The sequence below is a fragment of the Tachysurus fulvidraco genome, chromosome 22 (genome assembly GCF_022655615.1).
Source record: "Tachysurus fulvidraco isolate hzauxx_2018 chromosome 22, HZAU_PFXX_2.0, whole genome shotgun sequence".
Classification (NCBI taxonomy): Eukaryota; Metazoa; Chordata; class Actinopteri; order Siluriformes; family Bagridae; genus Tachysurus; species Tachysurus fulvidraco.
In genome coordinates, this window is record NC_062539.1 from 8097173 (window position 1) to 8117852 (window position 20680).

General features: G+C 35.8%; 2 protein-coding genes across 15 annotated transcripts in view; one reads left to right on the top strand and one right to left on the bottom strand.

Annotated features, from left to right (window-relative positions):
- svilb (supervillin b) overlaps positions 1 to 20680 on the top strand; it is a 64131-nt gene that overhangs the window by 33578 nt on the left and 9873 nt on the right. For 12 of the 14 annotated variants that reach the window (XM_047806445.1, XM_047806437.1, XM_047806438.1 and 9 more), the window contains 14 exons: positions 322 to 469; positions 561 to 706; positions 1906 to 2081; positions 2161 to 2308; positions 2662 to 2962; positions 3154 to 3308; positions 3508 to 3613; positions 3785 to 3992; positions 4857 to 4990; positions 5103 to 5258; positions 6433 to 6576; positions 7085 to 7206; positions 7553 to 7708; positions 8862 to 9877. In XM_047806445.1, coding sequence (XP_047662401.1) covers positions 322 to 469; positions 561 to 706; positions 1906 to 2081; positions 2161 to 2308; positions 2662 to 2962; positions 3154 to 3308; positions 3508 to 3613; positions 3785 to 3992; positions 4857 to 4990; positions 5103 to 5258; positions 6433 to 6576; positions 7085 to 7206; positions 7553 to 7708; positions 8862 to 8948 — 2187 coding nt within the window. In that variant the 3' untranslated portion in view covers positions 8949 to 9877. Of the gene's footprint in view, positions 1 to 321; positions 470 to 560; positions 707 to 1905; positions 2082 to 2160; positions 2309 to 2661; positions 2963 to 3153; positions 3309 to 3507; positions 3614 to 3784; positions 3993 to 4856; positions 4991 to 5102; positions 5259 to 6432; positions 6577 to 7084; positions 7207 to 7552; positions 7709 to 7855; positions 7875 to 8861; positions 9878 to 20680 lie in introns of those variants that run through there. The other 2 variants (XM_047806440.1, XR_007139126.1) reach the window with 2 other exon arrangements.
- Positions 11694 to 15597, bottom strand: LOC113636969. The gene is made up of 3 exons (XM_047806454.1): positions 15443 to 15597; positions 13046 to 13345; positions 11694 to 12906 (listed from the first exon to the last, which is right to left on the bottom strand). The coding sequence occupies exons 1-3, from the start codon at positions 15495 to 15497 to the stop codon at positions 12602 to 12604; spliced, it is 660 nt and encodes a 219-aa protein (XP_047662410.1). The 5' UTR covers positions 15498 to 15597; the 3' UTR covers positions 11694 to 12601.

Sequence of the window (20680 nt, forward strand, 5' to 3'; positions counted from 1 at the left end):
CTCAAGAAAACCACTGCTGAAAATGCAGGACCTGTGTTCTGGATAATTGGACTGTTGGTCAAAAAAAGAAAATAAACATTAATTTAGTGCTGACTTGTCATCTCCTTGTTCATTTGAATTTTCTGTTGCTGTGTTTTTGTGGATTTCAGTGTTACCCTTTTGAGTCACTTAGAAATGCTACACATTTAATACATTTACTATAAATCTAAAAATATATTGTTACATGATGCTCAGATTTATCCATGATTACCCATGACTAAGACTGTCATGAGCTTTTAACACAAAATGCTACTTTTTATTTATCCTTTGTTTCTTTATTAGGCATCAGAGCTGGCCAGTTTTATTCAGCTGAACCATGATCTTGGTTGCCGGGCAGCGCAAGTGGAGACCATTGAGCAGGGGGTGAAGTTTGAAAGCCCTGCTGCAGCTGAGTTTTGGAAAATTCTTGGAGGACCAGCCAGCTACCAGCGTATGTTTCTAACCCTAAAACTGTAAAACATGATCATATTTAATTTCTTTCACGTTCAAATGAAATACATCCTGTGCCTGTGTCACAACAGCTGCTGGTACACCAGAAGAGGACGAGTTTTTTGAGAGCGCAATAGTTGAGACTAATTGCATCTTTCGGCTGGTGGAGGATAAGCTGCTTCCTGATGATGATTTCTGGGGCAGAGTTCCTCGTTGTTCACTTTTGGGGTCCAAAGAGGTATGAAAGCTGTATATAAAATAATGAACAAATGCACACACTACTGAAGTAAGGTTGAAATGTTTGTTCAAAGATTGGGAGAAAATGTAGAAATACAGTACATTCAAATAAGAAAAGATGACGACCGATATCTAATTGAAATTTTATTCTGCTAAAACCTTTTGACTTTTAACTAAGAGAAACACTTTTATAGTCAGAAATCTCTTTGCTATTAGTTACAACACCTGTTAATTAAAAGCCCATTGTTAAGAGCATATATTTCTTGTTCTGTTATAATGAGCATTTAAAAAATGAGTGAATAAAAATTGTTTATTACATTTTTTGTACAATAGTGCAAAGTAGGGGAGTAAAGCAGTGCCACTATCTGTATCTGTTTAGTGCTCTAATTATCTACACATTATGTCCACATATCTATCTGTAATCTCATAAAGCATCGACAAAACCCGCAAGGGATTCTTTTATTTCTTTTTATTCATTTTCATGTATAAATTAAAAAATCACCAAACCACTGGAAAAATATAGAGTTGGACATCCCAGCACTTTCAGCATGGTGTATAAATTCAGACTCTGATTCCTCCATGACCCTGATCGTGTCATTAAGAAGGATGGGCTACGTTTCATATCTGACTGCTCACTAGCAGCAGTCTAGCGACCCCATTTCTGATGTGTACCTCTCACGCAGACATCTTGTAAACTCTTGTGGCAAGCTGTCTTTGAAAGGAAAAAATACTCGCAGGCAAACAGTAACCAACCCCTGATTCGTATATGTATCCATTTGCGCTGTATATTTATTCTGAATAACATGTTTTTTATTTATATCTCTTGTCCTAATCTTTTTTTTGTCATTAATTTAGATATTTATATATTATTGATATAAAAATTACTTTATTACCTCTCTACTGTTTAGTATATTTCATCATGTGAGGTACCATACATTATTTGTAAGCTCTTTATGGACTATGCTTCAGCAGAATGAAACCAAGAAGGTGTGAAGAAAATCCTACAGGTGTTTGATAATTAACTTGAACATGAGATTGAATGTAATCGGTTCTTTCTAAGCAGAACCACAGCGCAATTATAAAAGGGTTATTGTGAGTTTTTGTTTTTCTGCCCCCCTAAAAAGTTTCTAATTGTTTCTAATAGACTTTTTTTTTTTTTTTTTGCATTATATCATCATTAGCATTTTGTGTGTTTGTTAGGTGCTGGTGTTTGATTTTGGCAGTGAAGTGTATGTATGGCATGGTAAAGAAGTCACTCTGGCACAGAGAAAGGTGGCTTTCCAACTGGCCAAACACTTGTGGAATGGCACCTTTGACTACACTAACTGTGACATCAACCCACTCGACCCAGGAGGATGCAATACACTTATACCCAGGTCTGGACAACACGCACAAAAAAACCCATTTCCTTTTATTCCTTTCCTCAGTTTAAGCTGATGAAATATCTGTGTTCAGGAAAGGCCAAGGTCGTCCAGATTGGGCGATATTCGGAAGATTGACTGAACACAATGAGACATCTTTATTCAGAGAGAAGTTTCTGGACTGGAGAGACGCAGTTGACTCCCTACCAAAGAGCAGCAGTGAACATTCCTTCGAACAGAAGGTATCTTACCTTCTCTGTGTGTGTGTATATTCTGTGTAATAAATGTTATGGCTGACAAAATGGGGCCTTTTACTCCGACATGCCATTCATAAATCTAAGACTAACCACTGTTATTTATCATTTTTTGACTTTTTGATATGTTGAAATAGAAGACCAGAGATACACATGACAACTAGATTTAACAACTAAAAACTATTTAATTGGCTTAAAAGCCAAACTGATATAATGCAGGGTATGATAGTCTCACAATGCAGTCCTGACCAGGATAAAGGGATTTTACAAATTAATCTGTAAATTCATTCTCTTTCACATCGCTTACTTTTGAATCCCTTTGTCTTTCCTACCCATATTAGCTCTCTCAGGTCGCACCTTCTCGCTTGGAGTATGCTGCATATGATGTGGGGCTGATGCTCCCGGCACTTCAGACCCCTATCAGCATGGTTCTGGAAGGGCAGGACGTTGGTCGTGGTCATGGTCCTGTGGATAGCGGATGTCCTGAGGACTGTCTGCGCTCTTTGGAGATTAGCACAATTAGTGTGGATGTCTGGCATATTCTGGAATTCGACTACAGCTGCCTTCCCAAGCAGAGCATTGGCCAGTTTCATGAGGGAGATGCTTATGTGGTAAAATGGAAGTATATGATGAGCGTAGCAGGTTAGTATGAACAACAGAATCAATGTGCTGTGTACGAGTTTGTTATTTGCATAAACACAGCAGTGGAATTAGCTACAAGTGAGGTCAAAAATACTGTTCAATCATATATTGTTAAGGCTTCACCCAAAAGAATAAAAGAAAAAAAATGTTGACAATATGTGAATGTGAGCTTATATTTTGTGTGTGTTTAGTGGGCAACAGGCAGAAGCCCGAGCAGGTTCGCAGTGCTGGTCCAGGGCGAGAGAAGTGCTGCTATTTTTTCTGGCAAGGCAGGAACTGTACAGTCAGTGAAAAAGGAACCTCTGCATTAATGACCATTGAGCTGGATGAGGAGAGAGGTGCACAGGTATGTGTGTGTTTACTTTTAACAAACTGATATCAGTTCACACAAACAGTTCTTTAGTTATTGAATTGACTAATTTACATCAGTAAAATAAGAACTGAACATCAGACTCATAAGAACATAAGAATTGAACAGTTCTGACTCACTGTGCAGTGATATTACACTGAACGCAGTAAGTTTGAACCTGGGTGTTGGTTTACAGGTGCAGGTGCAGCAGGGCAAAGAGCCACCATGCTTCCTTCAGTGCTTCAATGGCGGCATGATAGTGCATTGTGGGAAGAGGGAGGAAGAGGAAGAGAACATTCAGAGTAAGGACATTTAAGTTGACACTTAAAGAACAAACCAAAAAAAAACGGTTGGTGCTGAAAAACAGATATTTAAGTCTAGCATTCATAGTTTGTTAGAGATAGTGAGAGAGACAGAGGGAGAGCATCAGATTAGTTAGATATTAAATCCTTTTTCTTCTTCAATCTCTCTAGGTGAATGGCGTTTGTACTGTGTTCGTGGGGAGTTGCCAGTAGAAGGCCATCTGCTGGAGGTAGCATGTCACTGCAGTAGTCTGCGCTCTCGGACTTCCATGATTCTGCTCAACATTAACAATGCCCTCATCTACCTGTGGCATGGCTGTAAGACACAAACACATACCCGTGAGGTAGCGAGAACCGCCGCTGACAAGATTAAAGAACAGTGAGTTAAAGATGTGTCTGTGCCTTCTGATATTAGAGAAGGACTGGAAAAATCAAAGCTCCAGTGTGCTCTCCAGTCTCATGTTGTGCTCGATCAAAATTAGAGGCTTATAGGACATGAGAAACATAATTTAACTCAACATCATAACAAGCTATTTTTTTCTCCAGATAATGTATGTGCTGTTGAGGTGCATGTTTGCAGAATGTATTTGGATATATATCCATTTTCAGATTTAATTCTGAAGTGGGTATAGGATAAGTTATGTTCACTTGAGTTTTTCATTGGTCTCAAACAAAGACATGCATGGATCAGTTTTAAATCTTTCTTACAATGTATCTCTCTGTGGTATATAGTGAAACAAATTTACCTTGTTATTCTTAATATAAACTGACTACCAGATTGCCATTTACAGTATTTGGCAGTCACCCTTATCTATAAAGCTTGTAAAGTGCTTTAAAGTCTCTATCAATGAACACACTAACAAGTTTATCAGACTACACCAGGTTTCTAATAAACATGGTCTTTATTTGAGCTACATATCTGACAGCTCTTTCTCCCACTCACATGAATTTTAGAATATTAGAATTTATATATTATTCTATTATGGATAATGTTGAAAAAAATATCTATAGATCTATAAATAATATATTTATATTTGCTGACATGTTTTTTTTTTGTCTGGTTGTTGGATAAATAAAAAAAGGCAATTAACTGTTATATTAAATACAAATTAAACCTGCTTGTTCACCAGGCAACTATGATTAAAACATATGTGTAATCTGTGATGTATAATATTATTACTGCTCAAACATTATTAATTCTCAAGGTTTTATTGAGTCCAACAAAAGTTTTAATGTCTCCCAGGCGACCACTGGAGGCTGGTTTGCACAGCAGTTGCAATGTGACCATCCATGAGTGTGAAGAAGGGATGGAGCCCATGGAATTCTGGGAAGCATTAGGCAGAAAGGATCGTAAGGCTTATGACTGCATGCTTCAAGGTACGGAATTTTTGTATTTAACATAAACAGATGCCGTTATTATTTTTAAGCTGATTGAGCTTGTTGAAAAAAAAATGTAGTACAAGTATAGTATTTATTTATTCATTTTTAGATCCAGGGAAGTTTAACTTCACCCCACGCCTCTTCCAGTTAAGTAGTTCTTCAGGTGATTTTGTGGCTCAGGAGTTCTTCTACCCATCCAGAACTCTAGACATGGTCAGTGCATTCCCCTTTCTCCAGGAAGACCTGTACTCTGCACCACAACCTGGTAAGCATACAACAAAATATACCAACTTTGAAACTGAAAGTTTGTGTGTGTGTGTGTGTGTGTATGTGTGTATATATATATATATAATATATATATACATATATATACATATACATATACATATAATATACACACAGTAATGTGTGTGTGTATGTATATTTGTAAACTACAATACTAATTACTAAAACTACAATAATAGTTAATTACAGCAATGAAAATAATAGCTAAAAATGCATTATTAATATTAGAGATTGTACTCTCATGTAATTTTGAGTAAAGAGGTGAAATAAATGTCTACAAATAAAAAATGAAATCTTACAAATTGCATCTAACATCAGGGGATCCACAGTCATTGCAATAGGTTTTGTGATTTACATAAACATTTTTAATTAAAATTGAGTTGAAAATGAATCAGTTGCTCACAGGCGTGTAACAATGGATCAGTTGCTCACAGCTCTTTGCTAGGATCCAGAGCGCCTGGCTCACAATCTGTGCAGAATGTGTGGATTTTTTTGGAGTATTCCAAATTCTGAAGAAGAAACACAAGAAGCACAAAACAAAATCAAAAAACATGCCTGTAGTGTGGATTGTAGTCTGGGGTTTGGATTGCTCTAATATTAACAGGTTATTTGAATCAATGGGACATCCAAATCAGCAGTCAGACGAATACAGCTGTAGCAGAATATTAGTTAGCTAGTTGCATTCTATCTCCTTACAAATATTGCTCTTGAAGCTGTATAATTGAGTACAATTACAATGTTTGAGCAAAATATATTAAATGAATCTCATGCAGGTTTAGCTTCAGTTGCTTTTTGTTCATTTTAAAAGTCAGTTAAAGGTTCTATTGAAATTTAAAAGCATATTTCAGGTCTGTTTTCACATAGACCCATGTGGTCCTCCTCTTAGAACCTTGGTCTAGATTGAAAAATGTGTTTGTTTATCTTCAGTAGGTGTCCATGTTCTGGATCTGTCTACCACATGAAGTTAGATATAGGTTTTGCAGCTCACTAATGCAATTTGTTTTCTATTGTAGGTTGTCCTGGAAATTTATGCACATGCTCTGTTATGTCTGTTAAATTATAAGACAATTTGGTTAAGAGAGCTATTTTTAAATGTGGTGCTGAAAAATACAAATTCTTCCTTTCCTTCTTTCTCTGACTCCCTTTCACTTTAGCTCTGTTCCTGGTGGATAATTATCATGAAGTCTACCTGTGGCAGGGCTGGTGGCCACAGGATACAGAAACACCCGGCTCAGCCCGGATCCGCTGGGATGCTGACAGAAAATGCGCCATGGAAACAGTGCTCCGTTACTGCAGAGGTGAGACGTGACCATAGAGTTAGAATAAACAGAACAGACTTGTCCCGGAAGTGTATGCCAAGGATTGTTAAAGACATCATGCTATTTTTGTTTCAAACTAAAGAAGATATGAAGATATACTATTTTTTTAAACCACAGAAGGTTAAGTGAGGTGTTAAATTGTGATACCAGTTAGCAGCTTGACAGTGAAACTATTATGGTTGAGCACAGCATTATATTGGTCTCAACAGTAGCAGAATGGTGTGAGGGAGAAAAATTAAAAAAATTAAATCACTTTGCCATTTAACCATAACCTCAAGCATACACATCGTTAAAAACCTTGTTGTTCTCCACGGCTGTGCACTATATTTTTTAGTTCTATTGTCTGTACTTTTGTACGTTTTGCTGCATTTAGTTTTTATTTTTAAAACATTTTGGGAGGGGGGTGAGGGCGAGGGTGAGAAAGGATAGGGTAAATAACTCTCCTTGCTTTATGAGTGTGTCAGTGATGCTCATTCTTCTTTTACAGAAAAGAATGAGCAGAATCCTCAGAAGTCGTATTTGATCCATGCTGGACTGGAGCCTCTTACTTTTACAAACATGTTCCCCAGCTGGGAGCACCGCGAGGATATTGCAGAGCTCATTGAACAGGTGAGACAGCACAAATGTGTAAAAAATTAGATTTCCACAGGAGCAGGGCGTTTTGGACAAAAGTCCTTCATCAGCTATGCAGGCAAAGTGTGTAGGAGGTAAAACCAGCTAAGATCAGTAATTATAGTGTGTGTGTATGTGCTATGTATTTTTATATGAAACATACAGCACATTTATTTAGATGAACTGTTTTTGCTTAGAGTTAAAGTGTTTATTAAAGAATAAGTAATAATAGGTACTAGGAGATGGTAATGAAATCTAAAGGTTATACAGCTGTAGTGTTATCATTTTCTAGTTTGCATTATGCAGCACTTTTCATTTGGACCCCTTATGTGTTTGTGTGTAGGAGGCAGAAATGGGTAACCAGATTACGCTGGTGGAGGATGTTCTGGCTCGTCTTTGTCAAAGCACTTATCCTCTTGCAGCACTGCAGAGTCGGCCCCTTCCCCACGGTGTAGACCCCTTGCGCCTTGAAATCTATTTATCAAATGAGGACTTTGAGGTGAGACCACTCCCATTGTTCATTTACTATCTCTGCTTAACCAGAATATGTAAAACAAAAACAAAAAAAATTAAGAATCAGTGTATTTCATTAGAGACCATAGTTTCTCTTACAAAAGAGTCTGATGTTTTGTTTTTTATACTTTAGTCTAGAGATTTCTGAGTTGGTGAGTATTTATTTTTAAAAAATCACAAGATCTTACACAGGCACAGAATTTTTCTACTACGCACTGCTTCACTTTTCCTTCACTAATGAATCTGCTTCATGTTCTTCCTTTTGCACCCTTTCTCACGTTTCCCAACTTTACATATTTTCCTTTAATCAGATGCTGCACAGAACACAATAAGTGTAAGGTTTGACACTGTTGTGCACACTTGAGCCTCAAGTTTTTAAAGGCTTTAGACTTGATGAGCATGACCACATCCTGAAGCTTTCCTGCATTGCGAATACTAAGGCCTTCTGAAAAATTTAGCACAACAGAATGATACTGTTATTCTGAATTCCCTGAAATCTACTGGTCAATAAAATGCATCACCTATTAAGTGTGAGGCTACATGTGCCTGGAAATTTAAAGACTGTAGTTGTGAACAGTTGAGGGCAGTGGTAGCTCAAGCGGTTAATGCTCTGGGTTGTTGATTGGGTTCAGGCCCCAGCACTGTAAAACTGCCACTATTGCGCCCTTGATCACTGCTCCAGGGGTGCTGTATCATGGCTGTCCCTGCACTCAGACCCCAACTTCTAATGTTGGAATATGCAAAGGAGCTATTTCACTGTGCTTTAATGTACATGTGAAAAATAAATGCTGCTTTTTCTTCTAATCCAAATTCCTCTGAGACGTGTGAAACCATTTATTCACTCATTCATCTTTAAAAACTGCTTCATGATCTGTTGATCTGGCTCCTCATGGTGGATAAGCATCTGTGTATAATAACCATTGTTTCAGCCATCTGAGATGTGAGCTCAAATGCTGTACACTGGACTATAGAAGACAAGCAGTTGCTATGACTGGGGAATGAATGACTGCTATGACTTCTGTGAATCCAAGATATTATTGGTGTAGCATAATAAAATTGAGAAGTAGCACTATGAGAGTTTTTCATGCATTCATTGTGTTCCTCTCCTTTCATAAGCACTGTGCTTTTTTCCCCCCCAGAAAGCCCTGGAGATGAAGAGAGAGGAGTATGAAGCCTTGCCAGGGTGGAAGCAAGTCAACCTAAAAAAAGCCAAAGGACTCTTTTAATTGCCTCTCAATAGTGATGTTGACCATGCTCTGTTTCTGTCACAGCTCTGGTTGTGTGCACTTGGGTACTACGACTTCGTAGTATGGGCTTGTCATTAAAAGCTGATGTTGTCGTTTGACAACAGGGTGAAATGGGTCATGCAAAATGTCACTTTAGGTTTAACGGTGTTTACCTGCTGTGGTGTCTGTATATGATGTTGACGTGTTTTGTTTCTATGCACTTTCAACAGTCACCACTGTGTGTCATCACTTTTCTATGAACTGTGCTGTGCAGTAAGTTTCTGTACCATCTTTGACAACAGCTATTCTGTTCTCTTATTATTACACAAGTAAAGGTAATCCAGTCTGGTTTTTGTGTCTTCCCAACTTTTCCTGGGATAGTGCTGTGTGCTTGAGGAAAGTGTAGCCTAATTTGTAGCAAGGGAGCGTACAGTACGCTCTTTTAATTTTCAAATTGCTCTTGTATTTTCCATCTACAGTGGAGTTTACCAGGACGTAAGATACTTTTACTGTGTGAAGGAACTTTGGCTGTTGTCAGGTGATCTCTTGCATCGAAGATCTTGGAGTCATTGCTTGTACTTGTTAAAACATTATGAAATATGTGAGGAGAGTTAAAAGATGAATTAACAAATGAAACACTGTAAATGTACAGCATAGTGCCTTGCTTTTGTGTACAGTTTATATACAGAATGGACTCTAGTCTGTATTTCAAAGACTTAACTTGTGATAAAGGCAATGGTAATAAAGCATATTTACACTTATCACCATAATATAGTGATGTATTTTTTCTGTATGTAAATACATTTGAATAGGTTTTAAGACAATGTGGAGGTATGCTAACATCAAAGCACTTTAGAGATTCAAGAATTTGTCACGTACAAAAGTGAAATGGAAAAAATCTCCCCTGAATAAAACTTGTGTTCTGCTTATTGTGCAATGTTATTATGGTTACATTCTTATGTAAGACATACAGTATAATAATGACCCCCTCTTCACTGCTGGGACACATTAGCACAGATACAATATTTTTATTTATTAATGGATAAAGCAGATTCTAATATAAACTGGATTCTAAGTGCTAATAAAAAATCCATCTGCAGTATCTCTGCCATCTATACAGTTAGCCTGGAGCCTATCACATGACTTGAAGTACAAGGCACACCCAGTGGAATCAGCCCCTCACAGGGCACAATCATACACATTTTCGCAATCTGTGGGTAATATAGCGATAATACTCATTCTTTTGACTGGTTCACATATTTGGACTATAGATAAAACCCTTCGCAATTGGGGTGAATAGGCAAAGGCAGATCATTCTGGATTTAATCCCCAATGTTTCCATTTAAACAAAATATCTGAATAATAAAAGATCTAATTTCAATGATTGTTCATTCTACTTCAAAAATATGTATATAAAAAAAAGAGATTTAACAATAAGCCTGAACAAATGAAACACCTGGCAAGTGCCATTTTTGTACATGCTCTAATAAACAAAAACCCCTAACATCAGAAGCATATTGCTATATAAAAAAACAGCTGCCTCTTGTTAAACACTGAGCTATAATCAATAAAGGTCTTGGGAGTCTTTATTTACAGTACAAGATAAACTACTATAGTAAAAAACAGAAACTATTGAAAAACAACAAAACAAACAAAAAACGCAAAAACTAAGTCAAAGCTGTACAACTGAAGGGTTATGTATGGTTGCCCTCTAGTGTTCTGGCACATACAGTAAGCATAGTGAATAAAGGAAAACGTCCAATTATCTACGTTAGTCAGATAAAATTACTTTGCCATTTGTTAAAGGTTAAAAAAAGGTTTGCCATCAACAAAGGAGGTGATTTCATCTTGTAAGATTAATAGCATAATATTTTACTACTCTGTATCTCAGCTTTAGGTAGACAGAGTATGAGCACCACACTGTAATATGGTCTGTTTGTGTATATAAAATGGTCTATGACAAATTAAGTAATGAATTCTCTTAGGATTTACATAATTAAGATATTCCCTAGAAGGTACAGTACATAAAGTAGTCAGGTTGACTTATTATACCCTCTGTTCTTTGGACCTCTTGCTACTTCCTTAAAGAGCATAGTCTTTTTCTTGGACTCGGTTGATCGTGGAGCAGACCTTAACAATTCTATTTTGACAGGTTTTGTATTTTGTACACAACTCATTGTGAAAAGGTAAAACACTCGGTAAAACACTGAAAGTTGCCTAAAATTCTCAGATGCTAGTGTTATCATCAAAGTTGCAAGTCAATCACTGTTCCTAAATATTTGTAACGCAATACGTGTTATGATGGACATGTGTCAGTAAACGTGTGTTTATCTGTTCTAAAGTTTAAAAGTAACACTAAAATATTATCTGGTGACTTAGCATCAGAAGTTAATTGCTCAATGAAAAAAAAATACAGCTGCATCATGCTTTGTGTAAAGCTAAGCTATATTCTGTAAATAAAAGTCTTGCATGTGAGTTGGGTTGTTCATGATGTTTATACAGCTGTAGAGGATGAAAATATTTAAGTCCTCTACGCCTTTTCCAGTTTCAGTGCAAACTGCAGTGGGTCTAGTTTGTCATCAAATAAAAATTCCTACAAAATTATTTTCAATTCTGGTTATATCATAGTGACCAAGGTTATTATTGCTACTATATCAGAGTAGAGTGACATTTGTTGCTGTAAGAGTATTAATTTGTGTTACTTTTCACTTGAAAAATTGTGTAATGAAGGTAATGAAGGCGGACTCAGGTGCAGAAAAGATTTATTTACAGTGCAAAAGAAACTACTAGTTTAAGTAACAGAAAACAAACACTAGAGTCATGAATACACAAAAACTTGTTCAAAGATAGGCACAAAAATATACTGACATCAACAGAAGGTTCAGAAAGACTTAGTGTGACAAAGAGGTTAAATCAGGTAGCTAATTAAACAACACAAAACAGGCGAACATCATGAACTGATGAATTTAATCACACAACAGAAGGGTCGTGCAGGGCTGCCCTCTAGTGGTCTGGCACGAGAACATAGTGAACAGAGAAAAAATGTCTATGTTCTCCTGACAATTACATTATTTAAGTTAGTCAGTAAAAAAAAATATATTCTCATTTGTAAAAGGTTAAAAAAAGGGTTGCCATCATCGAGGAAGACAATTTCATCTTTTAAAATTGGGCATCACACTGTACTATGGTCTGTGTTTGTATATAAAATGGTCCATGACAAAAAATAAGAAAAGATGATAGGAATTTTATTTTCTGGAAAAAAACAGCAGGTTTTTCAATATGTGTTTATACACTAAGAAAATAAATACTTTCATTTATTTTATTAAGGAAGTATAAATATAGCCTAGAGAGTATTTTCCTTACATATAGAAGACATGTATGGACATTAAAGAGACAGGCAGAAAGAAATAGGCTTCATGAGACATCATCTGTTTATACCCAGGAATATTTTAACTCTACCCAAGTAACATGCCCTTTAAAATGACACTTTCTAAGGAACGAGGGTGAGATCTCAACAGTGTGATACAACATGGGGAGGAGGGTTGGTGAGGAACAGCAGGGAGAGGAAGAGATGTTCAATCTTAATCATGTAATCATACCACAAATATCAATTAGTAATAGTACATTAATATAGAAGGTACATTCTCTTACATTTAGACCAGGCAGTATGTGTGCATGCTTACACCTTCACTAGGGCAGAGTTGTTTCACATGTTTTATCTCCATAGTGTAATTTTTCCAGCTAACTGGGTTGCTATGATTACAAATGATAAAACTTTTACTAACATACAATGAGAGGAAAGGAAACATGTCTCCAGATGTTTTCTTTTCCCTCATATCACAAGTATCATTGTAGCAGTGAGAGGTTACTGAGAGCTTCTGAGCTTCACAGGTGAGAGTCACATTACAGGTGTCATTTCTCTGGAGAGAAGCAGTAAGGACTGGTTTCTGCACTGGATCTGAAATACACACACATGCATTACTGTAGTGCTACTCAATGCACACACACACACACACACACACACACACACACACACACACACACACACACACACACACACACACACACACACACTGCATTTTGGAATTAAGACTTACCCAACACATGTAATTGGTACGTAGCAACAATTATATTGCGACTTCCAGCTACTTTTGCTTCATAGATTACACTATCACTCTTCTGTAGGTTCTTCAGTGTCAGACTGTAGGTTTTGTTATTGAACTCCACCATTTCTTCATATCCTTCATATATTGTAGTCTCGGTATTTCTAAGATATACCACAATGTTAATGTCTTTTTTTTTTAATGTCCAGAAAAAAATTGAGGAGGACTTATCCAAATGTTCTGGTATGTCCAGTTGTACAGAACTGTTAACCAGCTTAAAAACATCATCACACACTGTAAGAAAAGAGCAAATATATACTATTTCATTATACTCATAACTTGTGTTATATTTTTATGTTACATTCATTTATTGTCAGGATCCAGCCCGGACTTTTGGATATGTGCTTTTGTTTATGTTCTGTGTCACGTGTCTGCCGCAAAATGCCGCACTGCTCTTAAAGGAGCCACAACATATTTCACCATAAATGGCAGAGAAATAGATGATGCACAACCAGTACAAGCATATATGTTAGTACAGTGTACATTAGTTAGTACAGTGTACAGAAATTTGCCAGATATAAACAACACAGAACAAGGACAAACACGCAGAACAACTAACAGCCTAAGAACACTGAAATGACATCCATTAACCCTAATGCAAGTCAAGCCTTAACGTGTGATGGGGTTAGCTTTGTTTAAGCTGTTGTCCACAACAGCTTTGAGCACTGAAAAGTTCAAAATACAGAATTAAGACTCCACAACAGTTCAATTACAGTTCCACATGAATCGATTAATCCCCACGATTGGACGTAGGAAATAAGACTAAATTCACTTCAAATGGCAAGTTCACTAACACTGTTCCCATTAACAAAATAAACCACAGTCAGAGTTGTTTCCGTGTCCCTTAGAAATCCACAAATGTGTGAAAACGAATCCCTCTTATCTGCAACACAAAATGTACGCCGCATGGTCGGGCTGCATGCTTCATATTAACAAGCATGTCTCGTTAAATAAGGGGACTATTCTTTCTTTCTAATTCAGTTGGACATGGAATAAAAAACAAAAACAAATTAATGTAATTATTATAATGTATCATTATTTTTATTATTTATATTTATTTATGGATATTATGTATTATAGACATGATCATTCATAAATAAATCCTAGTAATCTGCAATATCTTCCAAACTGTGTACAATTACTTATTAAAATTTGTCTGTAAACTATTAAAATATGGATCTTAATTTACTCAAACAGCTATAACACAACAGTATATGCACAAAATGTAAACGGTATATTCAGGGCTAGAGTCTAAGGCCTGTGCTATAGTTGGGTTGTGGTCACCATTAGGCGTGTGGTTAAGTTCATGTGACTTTTTCTCATATATAACATGCCAATGTATATGGCAGATTTTTGTCATGTAAAACAAACAAACAAACAAACAAACAAACAAACAAACAAACAAACAAACAAACAAACAAATAAATAAATAAAATAATTAAACTAAGATAAATTATTTACTATTATGATTATGATTCTAATGATGATAATTAATAAATAATTACTAAGAATAATAGAAATAATAAAACAATTATTATACATATTTTTACTCATCCTTGCTGGTAAATTACAATGTTTCAGAATTAAATGGATAAAAATCTGAAGCGGTTCCATAAACGCGCACAGCTGTTTATAATTGGAAATGTGGCAAAGCATTCATATGTACCATACAACAACATAAAGGCCATCATTAATAAATAAAGAAAAAGGAGCACCAACATGAAAACACCAAGCACATCCCTCTAAAACCTATAGAACAACACAAAAACTTATCAGGGATGCTGGCATTTGACATACAGGCAACATTAAAGGAGCTGCAGTAAGACTAATTGCTCTGCCTCTGGCAGTAATCTCTCATATTCTTCACATATTTTGGCTATAGGTTAAGATGGCTAGTTTTTAAATGACTAGCCAGAGCCCAGAACTGAATCTCACTAAAAATTAATAAAAAATTAATTTAATATATTAATAGAACTCTCACAAAAAATAACTAAACTATAAAATATACAGGGGACCCTAGTAGTTACCCTACTCCACTGGACAGAAACAACCTATGCTCAAACATGAATTGTGAAATAAAGTGCAAGCTGAACCTCTTTCCTTCATCTTTTCTATGAAAATAACATGTGAGTAAAAAGGCAAAAAGACAAAGTAAATAACACAAACTAACAATCAGATTTTACACTTCCTCCATTACACACCAACATTAATGTGTCACTGTCTGAAGGATCGCATTACTTTTTTGAACATTATCTAATCTTTACTTTAGGTTATAGTATATAAAACACTTTACCCTTTTCATTTTAGAAAGATTTTATGATATTAGTTTACCTGTGATGGGGACCAACATGTAGAGAAAGAAGACAAGCTGCATTGCCATTGCCATCTTGTACTGTAACTTGTTTGTGAGGAAGGAAGTTGTACTTCCTTCTGTAAGGCCTACGTATCAAAAAACAGTATTCATCCACCCAGTAGCTTGACAGAGTTATAGAACAGCCAAATAAAGCAACTACATGTTGTTTTACTTTAATTTGTCACTTGTATATGTCAGAATGTTAAAGCAACAGTGAAAAAGATGCATTTATTTCTGGTGTCTGTTATATTTGTTTCATACAGTATGTCAGCTTTATTTAGTTGAATATTAATTTGTGAATACATGAACCTGAAATGGGGTAACTATATTAAAAAAAAAATACTTATTTTTATTTATTTCACTTTTTTTTTATACAGATCATTCACTAATATGGGTAGAAACTGAAAATAGTGACACAGCGTATAAAACATTTCACACAATAAGGTTACTAAAACAACAAAAAGAGAATTGTGGAAGTTATCATAATAGTCTAAGGATTGCAAAATGTCTATTGGTCACTAAAATGCCCCACTTTCTGTGGAGGATTACCAAACAAGTGTTCATAAGTCTGCTAATATAAAATAGGCAGGAGAATAAAGCTTCAAAACAGATGGTTAGTAATAAACCAAACAAATAGGAAAATATGACTTATTTATATGTCCATAAATAATCCAGTTCATTAATCAAAAATATAGGCATTACTAAGTTTCAGTTTCTGTATTTTGTGGTGTCTATTTTAACATGTTTTCCTCATTATAGCTTGATTGGGACTTTCCACAGAGTTTTTTAAGTAAAGACTGAAACAAGACTTGAGCGTGCTGTGAAAGTAGTTTGTTGAATGTGACACTAGTATTAACTGACCACATGACCACATGAATTTTTTTGAAGGGTGCTAAAAGATGTCACCCACACCAAGCCTGCTGGTTCCTTTTCTTGAATCATTTTAACTTTAGTGTATTTTATCACTGGTAACAGTGGGAAGATCATGCACACATCATGCCTGATTTATTTAAATTTTATTGCTAATATTTTTGCACCTTGGGACTGTGAGAAATACACTGTATATACTGTACATGTGTTTGGTTATATATGAATCATCCGTGATCCCTGTTTAGCCTTAACTAAATAAATAACTGTTTAACTTAATCTGGTATTTGTTATTAACATTTGAATTGTCAAGACTCTCCCAAAGGAAAAATTGTGATAGTTAATGCAGAGGTGGAACATATCAGAGACAAACCCACAGAGAAGGGTACTCTCATCAGAAGCATTTATTCAACTTATTTGTGATTTTAAATAAGCTATTCTGTACATCCAAAAAGATTTATTAGTATCACTATTCATTGCTCTATTATTTTCTTTAGAGGCCATGGTACTGGTACATGGTACCTATTTAGTAGTGTTTAATGAACTTGCATGTCAGGTGGAAGGAAAATGTCAGTACTCTACAGTGTCAGCTTGCTCTTATACTGTTAGACCTATAAAGATTGAAATTCCCTGTGATGTTTCACAGACTTTGCACTCCAATATCCAAGATTCACTGTGGCCTACAAACATGGCTGCACAGACTGCACACTCACTTCTTTGTTCACAGTCACCAGCTTAATAATGACCCTCATCTGGTCCCAACTGAACCTTCGTTTTTGACCTTCATATTCACCTTCGTATTGTCTGCCAATTTGGAGTCAAGCCTTTGTGTAAATAAAACCTTTATTTTACCTGTAATTGCATCTGTCTGCAAAACGATTTGCTGCTACATACTGTAGATACACGAAGAGCCAGACTGGTGGCAACCATCAATCAAGCTGTTCACAGTGAAGGCTTTGAAGTCAGCTTCAGCTGTCTGGACACAAGGAGGCAAGATCTGAACCTCATACGAGAGGTTCACCAAGCTGTTGCTTCTTAGATTCTCCCTGTCTATGTCTCGTCATACCTTCACATAACCTTCCAGAATATTACACTCTGGCACTCTCTCTCTATAGTGCTAATTAACTCTTGAGGAATGGGCATTAAACAACTTACCTGCAAGTCTCTTACTGCCTTAACCACTGCATCCAATGGCCTTAGCTTATAGTTGCTGACCCAACCATAGAAAGCCCCAAAACACACAGTGCAATGTCCTCCTGTTCTGTAACATAAAAAAAAAGCCCAAAGACTTTTGGGGGTGGGGTAAGAGGGTTAAGTCATGTTTGAAATAGCCTATGTATCTACAACCAGCTGCATCACAGTTTTTACATTTGTAGAAGCTATTTTATGTGAAAAAATTTTATGCTATTAGCAACATGTACCTATGTGCTTTCAAAGCAAGGATGTACAGTAGGTGATTTTGGCACATTTGGGCTCAGCTTTACTTTACTTACTGCATTAAGCCATTATTAACCACAAATATCCACTTCCTTTCTTAGCCTAGCTTCCAATACTCTTTCCCATAGCTTCATTCAAGTTCAAAGTTCAAAGTGTTTATTGTCATATGCACAGACAGAAAGCATGTTTCCCTGCACGATGAAATTCTTACTAAAAAAATTGTGTGGCTCATCAACGTTATACCTCTGTAGTTGTTACAACTCTGCACATCAACCTTGTTCTTAAAGATCAGCACTAGAACACTTCTTCTCCATTAGTCAGGCAAAGTAATAATCTCACATCCATCCATCCATCCATCCATCCATCCATCCATCCATCCATCCATCCATCCATCCATCCATCCATCCACCCACCCACCCATCTATCCATCCATCCATCCATCCATCCATCCATCCATCCATCCATCCATCTATCTATCTATCTATCTATCTATCTATCTATCTATCTATCTATCTATCTATCTATCTATCTATCTATCTATCTATCTATCTATTGTCATCACTAGTTGTGTAGGATCCTGGGAATACTAGGGATTGGATTGATTTGACTTCAGATTGGACTCATTTGTTTCTGGTACTGTAGTTTATAGTGTACTGTAGTTTATAGTGATAGACTCTTGTATTGCCTCTTGTATAGAATAGGAAAAAAACAGCAGATTGTGACTGATGCTGTTTTGAAGAGTAATATGAATGCCTATCGGTGCCAAATCCTGTCCAGACTGGACTTTCGTTTGCTTATTGGGCATTGATGAACATGAAAAGATTGTTTAGGCTACGACAATTAGATCAGATTTGACTTCAAATGTGTGGACAGAATAGCAAAATGTATGGACGCATTATACTTCGGCCAATGGATATGTGGAAGCTTAGATATGAATCGCAGCCATTGACCTGCTGTTTAGTTACACAGGTTATAGAGAATTTAGAGAGATAGCATAGATGAACACTGATCTGCTTAAGCTTTAAGTGACCAACATATTTCACCCTCTTAATCTGTTCAACTGGCTTTGGATATGACCCTATGCAAGTAATTCATGCACATTTAATGTTTTTCATAGACAGTTAGTACAAAAAATGCTGTTTGTGACACTCTGGAATGAACACCTCTTTCTTGCATTTGGATTTTGCTGTGAATGGTAATGACAGAACTTGGCCTCATTCTGTTGAATTAAAGTATTACAATGGCATGGCTTTGTCGTAGAAGAGTCCGGGTGCTTCCAACACCAAATTCCAACACCAAAACCCCAGAAACCTCGTCTTCAGCAAAGTCTTTAAATAGTTTTGAAAAGAAGAGGAGATACTAGACCATGGTAAACATGCCCTCATCCCAACTATTTTGAGACCTGTAGCAGGCATCAAATAAGCTCATTTAGTGAATAAAAGTGTAAAATTTCTCTGTTTAAACATTTGATATGTTATCTTTGTTCTACTGTATTGTGAATAAAATATTGGCTCATGTGATTAGAAAGTCTTTCATTAGTTTGATGATACATATACTGACTGCTAATCAAAATTGGCCTCTTTTCAATCGAAAATCTGAATTTGAGTTCTTTAGTTTCAAGCAATAACTGAAAAACACAGAAAAACCTTCAACAAATGTGAAAAAAAATCTAAATTATTTTGATCAGTTTGGAATGTAGTGTGTATTTTTGATATTTAAGCCATGATGTTTAAGTCACGATGTTTAAAGTATATACACAATCTATCTTTTAGCATTTATATTGTAGAATAAGAGTCCTTTTTTGTGTGTCCGCGTGACTCTTATTTAAGCTAATGTTATGCTTTGAAGGCAGAAAAGGAGAAATCTAGATGAGGAACAGAATATCCGGTAAGAATGGAAAAAAGTTTTAGCAATAGTTTCTTTTTTAACATTACTATAATGTCTAGTAACTGCAATGATGTTAAACAAATGCTTACTACTGAGACATAATGTACCCATGTACTGTAGGGCAGGACACTAACCAATAGACAGATTACCTATGCCTCTTCTCTTCTCTTCTCTTCTCTTCTCTTCTCTTCTCTTCTCTTCTCTTCTCTTCTCTTCTCTTCTCTACACTTACACTGCCCTTCTAATAACAAAAATGACTTGAATAAGTTCTTTTTACCTGTATTTCTTGGGGGAAAATTCAATGGTTTGCATAATCAATTTTCAACCTGTCAAACAACTTTACAACACACTTTTCTGGATTTTATTTAAATTTTCCCGAAATAGAAATTTGAATTGGACTGTTGCTTTGTGTTTAATTACAAATAGGTTTGTCTTTGTCAAACAAATATACAAATAGTCATAAAGAGCAACAACAATAAGAAAAAGGCAGAGAAACCCTAGTTCAAAGCCAGATAGAGTAAAGTAATTATAGGCATATGACCACTTTTCTTTCATATATACAGTATAAAATCATATCATGAGGATTTCATAATCAAATTTAGCAAAGCTGTGTAATGCTTTATGAATTACAGTTTTTGGCTTAAAATAATTGTTATGTTCATTTGGGACACATGTCTTTTAAAGAGATACAAGTATTTATATTTTATATACATAGATATATGAATAATATATATCTATTAACCCCCTAAAGGGTTAAAACAGCATTCAGATACAATACACTATTTAACAGCATTTAAACAAAATTTTATTATTGTCGTTTCAAAAGCAATATCTCAGATTTTAGAGTTGTTTCAGTGTGACTTAGATGGTGGTATGCTAACCAGTAGTTTCCAGAATGACTCTGAAATGGACAGTGTGTATTTGGATATCAAACAGGGACTCAAACAGATCAGCAGCATTCAGGTATAAAAATAATTTTTTTTATTGTTTATTAATTCTAGGTTTTATACAATTTCTAGACTATA

Coding starts and splice junctions, on each gene's coding strand:
- LOC113636969 (XM_047806454.1), bottom strand. CDS start 15,497: ATGGCAATGGCAATGCAGCTTGTCTTCTTTCTCTACATGTTGGTCCCC. Junction 13,346..15,442: donor CATGTTGGTCCCCATCACAG/GTAAACTAATAT, acceptor CTTTTCTTACAG/TGTGTGATGATGTTTTTAAG. Junction 12,907..13,045: donor GTACCAATTACATGTGTTGG/GTAAGTCTTAAT, acceptor TGTGTATTTCAG/ATCCAGTGCAGAAACCAGTC.